General features: G+C 41.6%; 1 protein-coding gene and 1 pseudogene across 1 annotated transcript; one reads left to right on the top strand and one right to left on the bottom strand.

Moving 5' to 3' along the window:
* Positions 1–1,228: 1,228 nt before the first annotated feature.
* On the top strand, positions 1,229–3,247 carry LOC116907790 (T-complex protein 1 subunit zeta-like). The gene is given in 3 exon segments (XM_032910932.1): positions 1,229–2,072; positions 2,074–2,173; positions 2,176–3,247. Coding segments are annotated over 3 exon segments (1,605 nt in total). The 5' UTR covers positions 1,229–1,247; the 3' UTR covers positions 2,856–3,247.
* A 4,774-nt stretch (positions 3,248–8,021) lies between these two features.
* LOC116908049 lies at positions 8,022–8,456 on the bottom strand (annotated as a pseudogene).
* Between the last annotated feature and the right edge of the window lie 8,696 nt (positions 8,457–17,152).

Genomic DNA, 17,152 nt, shown 5'->3' with positions numbered 1-17,152 from the left:
GGGTAAGGGCAGCTTCCAGGGCTCCTCCCAGTTTGCTTCTTTTGGCACGGATCCACCACTGCATTGGCCATCGCTAAGGTGACAGAGCTCCAGTCTTTTCCATATGCAAAGCCCAAGGTTGTACCTTCCCTTTATAAGTGAACTGAGCAGCAGAAGGGAACAATCTCTTTAGTGATTTCCCACCTAACTAGAAGTGATAGAGACAGGAAAGAAAACACTGATGTCCTGGCCCTGCAGAAAAGAGAACCTTCCTCCTGGAGATGGAGCGGGAGGGGGGATTGGGGGATGGGGCTGGGGGTGGGAGCAGATCCTGTGCTCTCATCCGTGTCAGCTGGAGCAGAGTTGGTACAGAGTCATGAGAGAGGGCATGTTGCCAGAGTTGTTAGGGTCAGAGCATGGGCCCTGGCAGCTAACAAGCTAGGCTTGTCCTCCCATCCTCAATAGGACAATTAAAGAAGCAAATAATGGTGAGAAGCAGAGAAAGGAGATTCATTTACTCTGTGTGGCCACATTAAGAAGAGAAAGAGATAAAGGGGTTCAATGGCCCCAAATCCATCTTTAGAGTCCTAATATGAGGCTTAGGTTTAAGTAGAGGGCACTAGATAAGTTATGCACAAATACACAGACCTGGTCAAGGTCCAGTCCTGCACACTGACTCGTCCTTGTCTTGGATCCAGTCTCTCCTGCCGGCACTCTGACATGTTGACAGAACTGTGAAGTCTCTTTCAGGGAGTCAGATTTGTCCTCTGGCTGCATCCAGCTTTTGCTTCTCCAAGCAAGAGACTCCTGGTGAAAATTCCAATTTCTTTTGATCCTGTGGTTGTAATTTTCTGCCAAAGGAAGGAGCTTTAGAATGATCTCCTCCTCTCCTGTTAGGATGATTAAAAGGAACTGGCTGTGTTTGAACCACACCTAGCCATCGGCACTAGATTCTCTCTAGCTGCTGTTTCTTCATGCATCCTTGGGATCATTTCTAGGAAACGTAAAAGGATATTTTTTCCTCTAATAGTAGTTTGTATGGAGAGCTGGGCAGGGCTGCTTGCTGTGATCTACGACAAACATACAATTGTGGATACAAAACTCAGAGTGAAAACTTCTTTGTTTCGTATTTTCTTCTAAGGGATGTTCACTTTGGCCTCCATTGTGTACTGCTACCTGCCCAATAATCGTTTTTTTTTTTTTCCATTTTCATTTATTGAAAGTAAGAAAACACGTTGTTCTCGGCCTCTCCCTGAGCTAGACCAGCCATGGCGGCGATGAAGACCCTAAATCCCAAAGCCGAGGTGGCCCGGGCGCAGGCAGCGCTGGCGGTGAACATCAGCGCGGCACGGGGCCTGCAGGATGTTCTGAGGACCAACTTGAGGCCTAAAGGCACCATGAAGATGCTTGTATCTGGTGCTGGTGACATCAAACTTACTAAAGATGGCAATGTGCTACTTAATGAAATGCAAATTCAACACCCAACAGCCTCTTTGATAGCAAAAGTGGCTACAGCGCAGGATGACATAACCGGCGATGGCACTACATCCAATGTCCTCATCATCGGGGAGCTGCTCAAACAAGCGGACCTCTACATTTCTGAAGGTCTTCATCCCAGAATAATAACTGAAGGTTTTGAAGCTGCAAAGGAAAAGGCACTCCAGTTTTTGGAACAAGTCAAAGTAAGCAAAGAGATGGACAGAGAAACACTCAACGATGTGGCCAGGACATCTCTGCGGACTAAAGTTCATGCTGAGCTTGCAGAGGTCTTGACAGAGGCTGTGGTGGACTCCATTTTGGCCATTAGGAAAAAAGATGAGCCCATTGACCTCTTCATGGTTGAGATCGTGGAGATGAAGCATAAATCTGAAACTGATACAAGCTTAATCAGAGGGCTTGTTTTGGATCATGGGGCGCAGCATCCTGATAAGAAGAAAAGAGTAGAAAATGCCTACATCCTCACATGCAACGTGTCCTTGGAGTATGAGAAGACAGAAGTGAATTCTGGGTTTTTTTTTTTTTTTTTTTTTTTTTTTTTTTACAAGAGTGCAGAAGAGAGAAAGGCTGAAAGAAAATTCATTGAAGATAGAGTTAAAAAAAATCGTAGAACTGAAGAAGAAAGTCTGTGGTGATTCAGATAAAGGATTTGTCATTATTAATCAAAAGGGGATTGACCCCTTCTCTTTAGATGCTCTTGGAAAGAAGGTATCATAGCTCTGCACAGAGCCAAGAGGAGAAACATGGAAAGGCTGACTCCTGCTTGTGGTGGGATAGCTCTGAACTCCTTTGATGACCTGAATCCTGACTGTTTGGGACATGCAGGGCTTTTCTATGGGTATACATTGGGTGAGGAGAAGTTCACCTTTATTGAGAAATGTAACAATCCCTGTTCTGTCACTTTACTGGTTAAAGGACCAAACAAGCACACACTGACTCAGATCAAGGATGCAATCAGAGATGGCTTGAGGGCTGTCAAAAATGCTATTGATGATGGCTGTGTTGTCCCGGGTGCAGGTGCAGCAGAAGTGGCACTGGCAGAGGCTCTGATTAAATACAAGCCCATTGTGAAGGGCAGAGCTCAGCTTGGGGTCCAGGCATTTGCAGATGCCTTGCTCATCATTCCCAAGGTTCTCGCGCAGAACTCTGGTTTTGACCTTCAGGAAACATTAGTTAAAGTTCAAGCTGAACATTCAGAATCCGGTCAGCTTGTGGGTGTGGATCTGAACACAGGTGAGCCAATGGTGGCCACAGAAATGGATGTGTGGGATAACTACTGTGTAAAGAAGCAGCTGCTTCACTCCTGTACTGTGATCACCACCAACATTCTCCTGGTTGACGAGATCATGAGAGCTGGGATGTCCTCTCTGAAGGGCTGAAGTCTGCCTGTGATGCTACAGAATATTGGGGGGGGGATTTTTTTTTTTTGTCCAAGCTTCAAGTGATTTGGAAAAGAATTTTCTCTTCCTGATTGGAGAAAAGGAACAGGACATTTGGCACCTATTCAAATTATAATACTGTAAATTTTATTTAATTTTTTTTTGCATTGAGTGAACACATTTAAAGCAGGTCTTCTTAAATCCACTGAACAAGATGTTTTCGTTACAGTGATACAAAATTACATAATAAGCATTGTTGTCTACCTTGTTCCTCAAGTGTTCTTTGAAATTTTGTAATGGTTTTCTCCTAAATAAGGCATGGTGATACCTGCCTGTAAGCCTAGCACTTTGGAAATAAAGTCAGAAGTTCTGCACCAACTCAGGCTACAGGAGAAAACAAAAGAAAGTAAGAAAACAAACAGAAATCTAAGTAGTAGTAGTAGTAGTAGCAGCAGCAGCAGCAGCAGCAGCAACAACAACAACAATAATAAATGAAATAAGATAAATCAACAAAAATCAGAATATAAGAAAACAACCAAACAAGAAAAAGAGCCAAAGAAGCACAAAAAACACACATCAATGCGGAGACACCATGTACACACACCCATAACAACCCCCAAATTGGAAGCCTTAATAGACACACAAAAGGACCTATAGGGTGGAAAAATTAAAACGAACAATTGTCTGAACTTAACATTTTGAGACAAAGACCCCCAAAAGATCCTGTTGAGTTCATTTTGTGTGGGTGATCTATTGCTGGCAACAGGGCTTCTCCTTAATGCTGAGGGTCAAACCCAGCTGTTCTCCTTTCTTGGTTCTCTCTTGAAGGAAAGTGGACGGGGATGAGCATAGGCATGGGCAAGACTTAGTCTTTCTAGATATTTAAGGTTGCTGTTTAGTAATAAAACATGTACTTATCTTAAGTCTAAGTCACGTTGCTATGATAGCTCACCTGCTTGAGTTCCCTTTGGGCCAGAAACTGCAGTCTCTGGCATTTAGCACCTCTTCATAAGACAGCAGGGGATTAAGAAAAGGATTAATTGGTAGAACCTTTCCCTCTTGTTCAGATGTCTCTTACTTGTCAGCTTAGGGGAAGTTTGGAGCAATAAACTTCTATTGAACCAGAAGAAAAGAATCATGCTCACAGACTGAAAAACTTTTACACAAGCAAATATGGATTAAACACGCATATGGATTAAACATACAGAATCACTCATACACATTCATAAATCTCCATTAAATCAGTTGGGCCCAGCTTTCATACTATCTCATAATTACAGACTTACACACATATATCCATACTTACATATGTATATAGAGAAAAAGACCAAGTCCAAGTGCAGAAAGAACTCACTCATTCTGGATGAAAAATGAGCCACAATCTTTATTGCATACAGAAAGAAAAAGCTTCCATCCTTTTATTGCTAAATGAATTAAAACTAAATCTGTAAGAAGAAAGCTTTGCCCTCTTTTGTAAGACTAAGCCTGTCTTGCTGCTAAGAAAGGACCTGTTCTGTCCTATGGTAAGGAGAAGCTTGCCTGCTCCTTCTGCTCTCTGAAGCGTCATTTTTTTCTCTTTCTCTCTGCATTCAAAATAGAGCGCTCTTAATATTTTAAGTTGCCTTATAGTTTCTAACTTATTCCACTCTGCATTCTCTTTCTAATCTTGCTCTCTCCTCCTGCTCTGATGTAACAATGCTCTGCTCCCAATGCCCTACTCCCAATGCTTTCTCTCCAATGTATATCCTCAAATATGATCTTTCCTAGTCTTGTGTACCTTTTCTAGGAGAATATATCACATGTTTTTTCCAAGAATTCCATTTTTTTAAACAAAAGTTCACTGGAAGTTCAAACATAAATTGAACAAGAAGTTTATAACAGAGAATGTTTACATGCATATCCATTAAGAGTAATTAACTAGCGAAACAGTCATCATCTATTACCAGTCCCACAGGTAAAACCATAACTTTTGTGACTAAGTTATTAGTGAAGTTCTGTATAGATAAACCCAGTCAATATTTTATCTTCTGCCCTTTCACCTACAGTAAACCCTCAGTTCCCTTTTTATGACCGTTGGTTAATGGTTTTACAACCTCTTGGAATGTGCTCTAAGTTGCAAATGCCTGGCTACTATCTCTATCTCAGAAGCAATTAACTCATGACACCTGACAACTGTTCTCAATGCAGTTTTGACATCATTAAGGATTTAATAGAAGTCCTATTATAAAAGAGCTTAATAATCACTGATATAATTTTAGGAATTCTTATAGGATCATCATTAAGACTTAAGAAGTCATCTATTTGTCTATATAGCATCACTACAAGACTATCTTCGTTGTTTTGCAGAAATCTGCTCAAAAAGGTGGGCTAATACCTAGTGATTGTTATATATATTTAATAATACCAGGAAAAGCATATTAATGGCAGGAATCTTTCTTAAAATGGAATTTTCCTCAGCCTTGTCCAACAGAGCAAATCCGTTGTAGATTTTTTTTTTTTAAATCCATGGCAGAACCATCTCAGGAAGATCAACTGCTACTTTTTAGCTTCTCCTATGTGACTCCTTGCCACCTTAAGAGTGGTTTGTTTCCCTGGTGAGATTCCCTTGGTAAAAAAACAAAACAAAACAAAACAAAACTAGTTTTTCGTTTATGAGTGGCTATCAATTGGAGATAGTTTCTGGGCTAGGAATGGGTGTGTGTGTCTACTTCTTTTTTCAGTTCCAGGGTCCCATCTGGTGCAGATGCATGCAGGCCTTGTGCATGCTGCCTCAATCCCTGTGAGTTCGTATCTGTACCAGCCCTGTTGTGTCTGGAAGGCATTGATTCGTTGAAGTCTTCCACCCCTCTGACTCTTACACCTTTTCTGTCTCCTCTTGTACAGAGTTCCCTGAGGCCTGAGGGGAGAGATTTGATGGGGATATTTCTTTCAGGGCTGACGAGTGTGTCAAGATCTCTCATTCACTGCATTTTGTCTGGCTGTGGGTCTCTGTATTTGTTCCCATCTGTGCAGGCAGAAGCATCTGATATTGGATCAGCAAGGCATGAATCTATGAGTATGGCAGGATGTCATTGAGAGTTATTTACTATTGCATTCCTTTAGCAGAGTTTGGTTTCCCCCTAGATTTGGTCTATCTTGTCTTAGGTTCTCAGCCACCCAAGCAGTGTTTGGTGTGGGTTCCACCTCATGGAATGGCCCTTAAATAAATCGGATATTGGTTGGTTGCTCCCACACTCTTTGGACCACTATTGCACTAGCATATCTTGCAAAGGGGTCACTCCCATATCTAAGCATTTGTGGCTGAGTTGGCGTTTATCTTTCTTCTTTGGTCATGTGCAGAGTACCTCCCAGTATCATGAGTACTAGTCTCTAGGGGTGAAGGCACTGGTTCAACTTTTATGTGTCCAATGAGTTGTATAGGTGTTGTAGCAATAGGGCCTTACCCTAAATTAGTGGAGAATTATCAATAGCCTTGATAAGATTTTGGGTTTGGGGATTCCCAAGTTGGCCAGCAACTTGATTCAGTGTAATCCATTCCCAGTAGTGAAGCATCATTTGGAAATGAGCTATTGAGTTGGGGCTCCCTTTCCTGTCATTTAGATTGCCTTAATATATGTATAGAACCCTTCTGCTGTATTAAATCTCCATATGACCCGTACTGTTAGCTGTCTCTTCCTGCATTATCTCCCTCAGTCCACTCTTCCCTCCCTGTTTGATGCCCTCATTCCAGTGCCCACCTCCTTCCATCTATAACTATAGCCTTTCCCCTTCCAAGGAAGACCCATCTCTCCTCCCATCCCCTTACTCCCTGCTTAACCCCCATGGCTACACAGATTGTAGCTTGCTTATCAATGACTTAATATCAAACATCCACATATAAGTGAGCACATACCATATATGTCTTCCTGGGTCTGAATCACCTTACTTAGGATGACTTTTTTTTTCTAGTTCTATCCATTTTTCTGAGAATTTCATGGTTTCCATACTAATTTCCTTAGTCGCTGCTCCAGTTCGCACTCCCACAGGGAGTGGACAGGTTTCTCCTTACTGTCCATGCCCACCAGCATGGGCTCTCTTTTGTTTTGTTCACCTTTGCATTCTGATTGGTGTAAGTCAAAATCTCAAAAGATTCTTGATTTGCATGTCCCTGGTGGCTAAGGATATTGAAAGTCTTTTTAAGTCCTTGGCTATTTGACTTTTCTCTTTGGGGAACTTTCCATTTATATCTATACCCTATTTTTAAATTGGGTCATTTGTTTTGATGGCCAGTTTTTTAAGTGTATTATTATATATTTTGGATATTAGCCCTTTACCAGACATGTAGTTGGTAAAAGTCTTTTTATATTCTGAAGTCTCCTGTTTGTATTAATGGTGGTATCTGTTGCCATAAAAGATTTTTAGTTTCATGAGAACCCATTTGTTAATTGTTGATCTTAGTGCCTGTGCTATCTGTGTTCTGTTCAGAAAGTGTTTTCCTATCCCAATGAGTTCAAGGCTATTCCCCACTTTCTCTTCTATCAGATTCAGTGTGTCTGGGCTTATGTTGATGCTTTTGGAGTCAAGTTTTATGCAGAGTGATACATATGGATCTATTTGTTTTCTTTTTTTCTTTTTTACAAGTACCATCCAGACTGACCAGTACCAGCTGTTGAAAATGCTTTCTTTTTTCCAGTGTGTATTTCTGGTCTCTCCATCCAAATTCAGTTGTCCATAGGTGTGTGGACTTATGTCTGGGTCTTCAATTTTATTCCATTCATCAACATGCCTGTCTTTGTACCAATACTGTGCTGTTTTATTATTGTAGCTCTGTAGTGTAGTTTGAGATTGGGGATGCTGTGATGCTTCCAGTGTTTCTTTCATCATTCAGGAATGTTTTAGTTACCCTGGTGTGTGTGTGTGTGTGTGTGTGTGTGTGTGTGTGTGTGTGTGTGTTTCATACAAAGCTGAAAATTGTCCTTTCAAGTTCTGTGAAAACTCATGTTGGGATTTTGATGGAGATTGCATTGAATCTATAGATTGCTTTTAGTAGGATGACCATTTTTACTATTTTAATCCTACTGATCCATGAGCATGGGAGACCTCTCCATCTTCTGGTATCTTCATTTTCTTCATTCAGTGTCTTTTTTTTAATGAATGAGGCAATTTATTAATCCAGCATCCGCTGTTCTAATGCTTCTGGTTGGCAGCTGCCACCTGTCTAGCAATCCTGTTCAGATCTCTCTGTCCCTGAGGTGTTAGCTCGCGGCCCCCATCTTGGTCCTTTTCCACCATTTTCAGCCCCTCCAGGGCTTGGAGGACCCGGCGGGCCACGGTCTTAGAGCCTCTGTTGAAGTGGCTGGGCCTGACACCATTTCTCTGCCGTCCTCTGTCCTTGGTAGATCTTGGTCGTGGAACCAACATTCCCACCCCCTTCCCCCGCACCACCACGGAGGTACAGGTGCTGTGCTGTGGAAGCAGCTCATGTGTATGGGGCAAGCTCTTTACGTTTGGCCAGCTTGACTGTGTCCACCCATTCGGGGACTTTTTGAGGAAGGCTGCCAGAACTCTGACGAACTCCTGCTGGTTAACATCTTTTACAGTAACTCCAGGCATCGTGCGGCCTCCACGCTGCCAACCGGGGGAAAGGGCTCCTTCAATGTTTTAAAGTCTTTGTGAGATAGTTGTTTCACTTTTGCTTAGAGCTACCTCAAGATACTTTATATTTTTGGAGTCTATTGTGAAAGGCCTTGTTTTCCTGATTTTTTCCCCTCAGGCCATTTGTTATTTGTATAGAGGAGGGCTACTGGATTTATTTATTTATTTATTTATTTATTTATTTATTTATTGTATATAAGTACACTGTAGTTGTCTTCAGACACGCCAGAAAAGGGCATCAGATCTCATTACAGATGGTTGTGAGCCATCCTGTGGTTGCTGGGAATTGAACTCAGGACTTCTGGAAGGAAAGTCAGCTCTTAACTCCCGGATTATCTCTCTCCATCCCTGAGGACTACTGATTTTGGTGTGTTAATTTTAAGGGGTTTCTTGATGGAATTTTTAGGGTCAGTTATTTATACAAATAAAGATACTCTGACTTTTTCCTTTCCTGTATGTATCCCTTTGGTCTCCCTCAGTCATTTTATTGCTCTAGTTAATATTTCAAGTACTATAGTGAATAGGTAAGGAGAGAGTGAACAACCCTGTCTTGTTCATGATTTTGGTGAAAATTCTTTGAGTTTTTCTCTATGCTGAGATATCTCTTTTACCCCCATCTCTCCAGGACTTTTATTACGAAGGATGTTGGATTTTTTTTCACAGGCCTTTTCTGCACCTAACGAGATGTTCATGTGGATTTTGTCTTCCAGTTTGTTTATAGAGTAGATTACTTTTATTGATTTATCTACCCTTTCGGACCGCCCTTGCTTCTCTGGAGTGAAACCCACATGATTATGGTGAATAATCTTTTTTGATGTGTTCTTGGATTTTGTTTGCAAGCATTTTATTGAGAATTTTGCATCTATGTTCATAAGGAAAATTGGTCTGTAATTCTCTTTTCTGTTGGGTCTTTATGTGGTTTAGGTGTCAGCAGAGTAATTGTGTCCTCATAAAAAGACAATGCTTCTTCTTTTGCGGGGGGGGGGATTTGGGGTTTTTCTTTTCTTTTATTTGATTTTTTAAATTTACATTTCAAATGTTATCTTCTTTCCCGGTTTCTCCTCCAGAAACCCACTATCTCCCCCAACTTCTATGAGGGTGTTCCCTCACTCACCTACTCATTCCCTCCCACCTCTCCACCCTGACATTCCCCTACACAGGGGTCCAGCCTTGGCAGGACCAAGGGCTCCTCCCTTTGGTGCCCATCAAGGCCATCCTCTGCTACATATGCAGCTGGAGCCATGGGTATGTCCATGTGTGTAGTCTTTGAATGGTGGTTTAGTACCTGGGAGCTCTGGTTGGTTGGTATTGTTGTTCTTATGGGACTGCAAACTCCTTCAGTTCCTTCAATCCCTTCTCTAACTCCTCTATTGGAGACCCCGTTCTCAGTCCAGTGATTGGCTGTGAGCATTCGCCTCTGTATTTGTCAGGCTCTGGCAGAGCCTCTCAGGAGACAGCTATATCAGGCTCCTGTCAGCATGCACTTCTTGGCATCAGCAATACTGTCTGGGTTTGGTGGCTGTATATGGGATGGATCCCTAGTGAATAATTTGAGGAGTATTGGGGTAACTCTTCTTGGAATGTCTTATAGATTGTAGTGCCAACACCACATGGCCCTGTGGTTGTTTTTTTGGTTGAAAGAGTTAATTACTCCTTCTATTTCACTAGGGGTTATAGGCCTGTTTAAGTTGCTGATCTGATCTTGATTTAAATTTGGTAGGTTGTATATATGGAGAAAAATTATCCATTTCTTTTCGATTTTCCAACTTGGTAGAGTCTATGCTTGTAAAGTACGCCCTCATTATTCTCTGGAATCCCTCAATGTCTGTTGTTATATCCCCCCTTTTCTTCTCTAATTTTCCTTATTTAGGGTTGTCCTTTTGTTAACTTAGCTAAGAGCTTGCCAATCTTATTGCAATAATCTTTCTTCGACTTTTGCAAAAGATTTTGCTTTATCTTATATTTTATTTCATGATCATGTTTTAATTCCTCTCTCAGCTCCTAGATCCTTCCCAACTCACCCAACTTTATATTCTTCCCCCTCTCTCCTTTCAAAAAAAAAAAAGAGAGAGAAACAAACAGAAATAAAAAAAAAAACCCTTCCTCCCATGAGACTAAATATCAAAACAACCAAGCAAAAAGCCAGTAAGACAAAAAATATCAAAACATAGAAAAGCAAAAGGTTCACAAAGTATCATTCTATTAAGCTTGTTCTGTGTTGTTGGCCTGCTTGTGTTGTGGTGTGGCCTGTCCTGGAGAGTGGTTAATACACCCCGTGGTGCTCCACTGGGGAAAACAGATGCTCCCTTTATCAGCAAGTGTCAACTGCAGATAGCTTCTTGGTTAGGAGTGGGTGGGAGCCTGTGTCCACTTCCTCTTCCCAGTGACAGGATGCCATCCAGCTTGGACCTGTGCAGATCTTATGCGTGTTGCCACAGCATCTGTGAGTTCATACGTGCCCTGATCATTGTGTCTGGAGGACACTGTTTCTCTGAAGTCATCCACCATGTCTAGCTCTTAGAAATTTTCTGCCTCTTCTTCCACACGGATCCCTGAGCCCTGAGAGGAGGGTTAATCTTATCCAGAACTGAATGTTCCGAAGCCTTTTACTCTCTGCATATTGTCCGGTTGTGGGTCTCTGAGTTACTTCCTATCTAATGTGAGAGCAGCTTCTCTGATAATGGCTGAGTCAGGCACTGATCTATGGGTATAGCAGTATGCCATTAGGAGTCACTTGCTGCTATGTCCCACTATTAATTATTGGTGTTGTTACAGTTTAGAATGTTCTCTCCTGTGCCAGTGAGTTCTTCAAGGCTATTCCCCACTTTGTCTTCTAGCAGATTCAGTGTATCTAGTCTTATGTTGAGGTACTTAATCCACTCGGAGCTGAATTTTGCATAGGGTGATAGATAAGGATCAATCTTCACTCTCTTACATGCCACCAACCAGTTTGACCGGCCCCATTTGGTGTCTCTTCTCCATTTGGTTTATTTTTGGCTTATTTGTCCAACTTCTGGTTTCTGTAGTGTGTGGACTTATGCCTGGGTCTTCAATTCCACCTCTCAAGGTGTCTCTGTCCAGTGATATTTTCCTTACTATAGCTTTGCAGTACAAATCTGAGATGGAGACACTCTAGTTATTCTATTATTCAGAGTTGATTTAGCAATCCTGGTTGTTTGTGTTTCTAAATGAAACTTGAGATTTTTTTTTTTTTCAGTTTTTGGGAAGAACTGTATGGGATTTTGATGAGGATGGCATTGAATCTGTAGGTTGCTTTTGGCAGGATATTAATCCTATTGATCTTACTGATCCATGAAAACACACACACACACACACACACACACACACACACACACACACACACACAAACATTGTTCAAGGCTATTGTGAAAGATACTGTTCCCTTATTTCCTACTGATTTTTTTCTTTTCTTTTTTTCTCTTTGGAGACAATGTTTCTCTGTGTAGCCCTGGCTATCCTGGAACTCCCTCTGTAGTCCAGCTAGCCTTTGAGCTCAGATCTGCTTGCCTCTGCCCCCTGAGTGCTGGGATTAAAGGTGTGTGCCACCGCCACCCTGTAGCACCACCGGAAACAAAAGCTACCGACTTTTAAGTGTTAATTGTGCAACCTGCTACTTTGCTGAGAGAGTTTATCAGCTAGAGAAGTCACCAGGAGGAGTTTTTAGGGCTACTTTGTATAGTAAAGATTAATAAAGATACTTTGACGTCTCTCTCTTCTATTTGTATCCACTCCTTCAGTTGTCTTATTGCTCTGGCTAAAACCTCAAGTACTAAAGTGGACAGATATGGACAGAGTGGACATCTTTGGTTCATGATTTTAGTGGAAATACTTTGAATTTATTCTCTTTAGGTTGTTGTTGGCTATGATTTTATTGTAAATTGTTTCTATTTATTAAAGTGTGCCCCTATATCCCTAATCTCTCCAAGACTTTTATTATGAAGGGTGCTGGATTTTGTCAGAGGCCTTTTCTGAATCTAATGAGACGATCATGTGATTTCTTTCTTTTTTTTTTTTTTGGTTCTTTTTTTCGGAGCAGGGGATCGAACCCAGGGCCTTGCGCTTCCTAGGCAAGCGCTCTACCACTGAGCTAAATCCCCAACCCCGTGATTTCTTTTCTCTCTGCTTTTGTGGTCGTTCATGTTTATTGACTTATATTTATTAAACCACCCTTACATCTTTGAAGTTAATGTGATGATGGCAGATAATCTGATTTTTTTTATTTTATTTTTAAGTATTTTATTGGGACTATTTATATCTATATTTATTATTATATACTGCATCTATATCTATTATCATATTAGAACAATTAAAATATTGTTCTATAATTTCCTTTTTTGGGAGAAGGCTTTCTTGTGATTTTGGTGTCAGGGTAATAATGGTCTCATAAAAAGATTAGAAAATGTTTTTTCAATCTTTACTTTGTGGTATAACTTGAAGAATATTGATGTTAACTTGAAGATCTGGAAAAATTTTACACTGACTCCATCTGGCCTTGGGCCTTTTTTATTTTCTATTTATTTTATTTACTTTACTTTTTTATTTATTTATTTTTTGCTTGGGAGACTTTTAATTACTGCTTCTATTTCACTGGTAGCTATAGGTCTGCTTAAATTGTTTATTTCATCTTAATTTAACTTTGGTAGATTATATGTATATCAAGAAATTCATCCGTTTTTCAAAAACTTTTTTTTTTAATTTGTTAAAATACAGTTTTTAAAGTATGTCTTCCTGGTTCTCTGAGTTTCTCAGGTTGGTTGTAATGTCTCCCTTTTCATTTCTGATATATTAATTTGGATCATCTCTCTCTCTGTCTCTCGCTCTTTGTAGGAAATGAGACTTAGTTCCCAGTTTGCTTCTGCGAGAATCCAGGCCATTGGGGCTACCTCTACCTTTTTACAACTCTTTTAAAGAACTGTGGGTGGTTTGAATAAGAAATGTCCCTGCCTTAGTCAGACTTTTATTGTTGTGAAGAGACTCCATGACCAAGGCAACTCTCATAAAGACAAACACTTAACTGAAGCTGGCTTACACTTACAGAGGTTTCGTCCATTATCATCGTGGTGCAAAGCATAGCATGGTGCATCGAACTTGGTGCTAGAGGAGCCAAGTTCTACATCTGAATTTGAAGGCTGGCAGAAAGAGACTGGCTTTTGCAGGCAGCCATGAGGAGGCGCTCTCTTTTGCACTGGGTGGAGCTTGAGCACTAGGAGCTCTCAAAGCCCACCTCCACCGTGACTCACTTCCTCCAACAAGGCCACACCTCCTACTAGGGTCGCTTCCCGTAGGCCACGCGTTTTCAAACTACCACAGTCCCCCATAGGCTCACCGGTTCAAATATTAAGAACCCTCTTTGGAGCACTGTTTGGGGAGAGTGTGGAACCGTTAGGGTGTACAACCTGGCTGGTGGGAGTTTTAAGAGTTCATACACATCCGGCTGTCTGTTCATTCTCTCTGCTTCCTTTATGGAGATGGAAATGTGATTTCTCAGGGCCCGCGCTTGCAGGCAACATCTGACGTTAGCTGTCTGCTTCTGTGCTTCCCTACCTAATTATATTAGTCAGGGTTCTCGAGAGTCACAGAACTTATGGGTAGTCTCTGTATAGTAAGGGAATTTGGTGATGACTCACAGTCTGTAGTCTGACTCCCCAACAATGGTCAGCAGCAGCTGTGAGTAGAAGTCCAAGGATCTAGCAGTAGCTCAGTCCCACAGGGCAGGCAGGCAAAGAAGAGAGAGAATCTTCCTTTTTCTAACGTCCTTATGTAGGTCTCCAGCAGAAGGTATGTCTCAGATTAAAGATGTCTACCACCATGCCTGGATCTGTGACTTGCTTTGTCCCAGATGACCTTGAACTCAGAGATCTCCTTGCCTTAGTCTCCTGGGATTCATAGCCACTATGCCTCAAGATCTCCATGCCAGGATCCAGGTGAGAAACTTGTACCTCCCAGCCTCAAGATCAGGATCTCAGGTGAGCCTTCCAATTCTGGATTGTAGTTCATTCCAGATATAGTCAAGCTGACAGCCAGGAATAGCCACCACCATAACCTTATCTTTCTCAACTACAAGTCAGAATAAACCTTTTTCATAAACTACTTTAGATTGTACCATTTTATCACAGCAACAAAAGTAACGAATACAATAGCCTAGCTAAGTTGATTCATAAAACTAAACATCAATGGTTGCCTGAAGTCAACTTGGTACCCATGGACATCTATTTAAACCAATAAAATATAATAAACATTTAAAAAGACACATTTTCTCTTCATATGATACATTTCTCCTTCACACAACCAAAAATACACCAAAGATCAAAATCTTCACAATATGCTTACTCTTCTTACTCTTCTTAATATCCTTGAACACAAACACTGTCACCTTAAAGTATCCATTGTTTATACATCTTACATCATATTGTTGGAGAAGGTATGTGAGAACTAAGTGGAAGTAACCAGGCAAGGCGAGTTTTAGCTTTGTAGCAGGTGCCTAGCAATCTGAACTGGACAAGAAGGCAAACTGGGGCAGGAAGTTTATTTAGCTTTTAATCCTAATTTTGCGGTTACTCGCAGAATGGTTACTATGTTTCTGGATGTTTGTGGGTGGGAAGCTCCCCCTAATTTAAAGCATTTTTGGTCAGTTCAGTTTTTTAAACTGATGTTAAGAACCCAGGTTCCCTGTAAAAACAAATCCCACCTACATTGAAGAGTCTAAGGACTGAATAGAATCTCATGACCCCGTAGAGTTAGTTGTGTGCTGGAACCCAGAGCCCGAATTATCTTGGGACATCTAAAGTCCCCTGAGTAGCCATCTGCTGTCCACCGATGTGTCCACTCTGCCATCATGGACTTCCTGACCACCCTCCCAATGTGTTCAGCAAATGCAGATTTGTGACTGTCTTTTGCTCTGTGACTGTGAAGGTTCATACAACCCTTTCCAGGTGCAGCAAGTCATGTGGTGGAACCTAAATCAGTGTTCCTAGGCCGTGTGCACTCAGATCTGGCTCATAATAAACGCTTTGGAGTGAATTGCTTTTATTTTTTATTATATTCTTTCAGTAATTTATTTCATTCACTTTATATTCCTCTTCCCTCTTCTCTCAGTCCCACCCTTACAAATCTCTCTTCCATTACCCTCTCCCTTCTCCTCAAAGAAGGGGTAGCCTACCTTGGGTACCACTCTGCCTTGGGGCATCTAGTCACAGAAGGACAAAGCACATGCTCTTCCACTGAGGCCCAAGCAGGCAGTCCAGTTAGGGGAAAGGGATTTAATGGCAGGCAACAGAGACAGAGACAGCCCCCCCCCACTCCAATTGTTAGGGGACCCACATGAAGACTAAGCTGCCCATCTGTTCCAAATGTGTAGGGGGCTCAGAGCCAGCCTCTTTGGTTGGTGCTTCAGTCTCTATGAGCCCCTGAGGGTCCAGGTTAGTTGACTCTGTATCAGTGCCAAGACAGTATGAGTGAGAAAATAAACTTTTTTTTTTTTGGTATGGAATAAACATTTTAATTCAGAAAAAGGAGGAAAGCAAACATAGAAAAAAAGGGTAAAGCAAAAGTAAGTGTGAAATACATCAATTCAGTGCTAAGCCCTATAGTTATATGATGGCATTCTAGTATGTAGTACTGTAAACATAACTTGAGAGAGCTTGAACAGAAACTTTTCTTTTTTCTCCATCTTTATTAACTTGGGTATTTTTTTTTTTTTTTTTATTAACTTTGTTTCTTATTTACATTTTTAGTGTTATTCCCTTTCCCGGTTTCCGGGCAAACATCCCCCTCCCCCCTCCCCTTCCTTTTGGGTGTTCCCCTCCCCACCCTCCCCCCATTGCCGCCCCCCCCAACAGTCTAGTTCACTGGGGTTCAGTCTTAGCAGGACCCAGGGCTTCCCTTCCACTGGTGCTCTTGCTAGGATATTCATTGCTACCTATGAGGTCAGAGTCCAGGGTCAGTCCATGTATAGTCTTTAGGTAGTGGCTTAGTCCCTGGAAGCTCTGGTTGCTTGGCATTGTTGTTCATATGGGGTCTCGAGCCCCTTCAAGCTCTTCCAGTCCTTTCTCTGATTCCTTCAACGGGGGTCCCGTTCTCAGTTCAGTGGTTTGCTGCTGGCATTCGCCTCTGTATTTGCTGTATTCTGGCTGTGTCTCTCAGGAGCGATCTACATCCGGCCCCTGTCCACCTGCACTTCTTTGCTTCATCCATCTTGTCTAATTGGATGGCTGTATATGTATGGGCCACATGTGGGGCAGGCTCTGAATGGGTGTTCCTTCTGTGTCTGTTTTAATCTTTTGCCTCTCTCTTCCCCTGCCAAGGGTATTCTTGTTCCCCCCTTTTAAAGAAGGAGTGAAGCATTCACATTTTGATCATCCGTCTTGAGTTTCATTTGTTCTAGGCATCTAGGGTAATTCAAGCATTTGGGCTAATAGTCACTTATCAATGAGTGCATACCATGTGTGTTTTTCTGTGATTGGGTTACCTCACTCAGGATGATGAAAATAAACTTTTTATCCGATGCTTCTAGGACAACTGGATATTGGCAGGAAGGAGGACTCTTCCCTCATAGCATGTGGAAACATTTAATATCTACAAAGATAAGGCTCTCATTAGTACATTTTAGGAGTTAGTCCTTTTGATTTTGTGTTTGGAAAGGA

This window comes from Rattus rattus, chromosome 8 (assembly GCF_011064425.1).
Source record: "Rattus rattus isolate New Zealand chromosome 8, Rrattus_CSIRO_v1, whole genome shotgun sequence".
In the NCBI taxonomy this organism is placed as follows: Eukaryota; Metazoa; Chordata; class Mammalia; order Rodentia; family Muridae; genus Rattus; species Rattus rattus.
The sequence above is the reverse complement of the archived record's forward strand: the minus strand, read 5'-3'. Positions and strand labels throughout refer to the sequence as shown.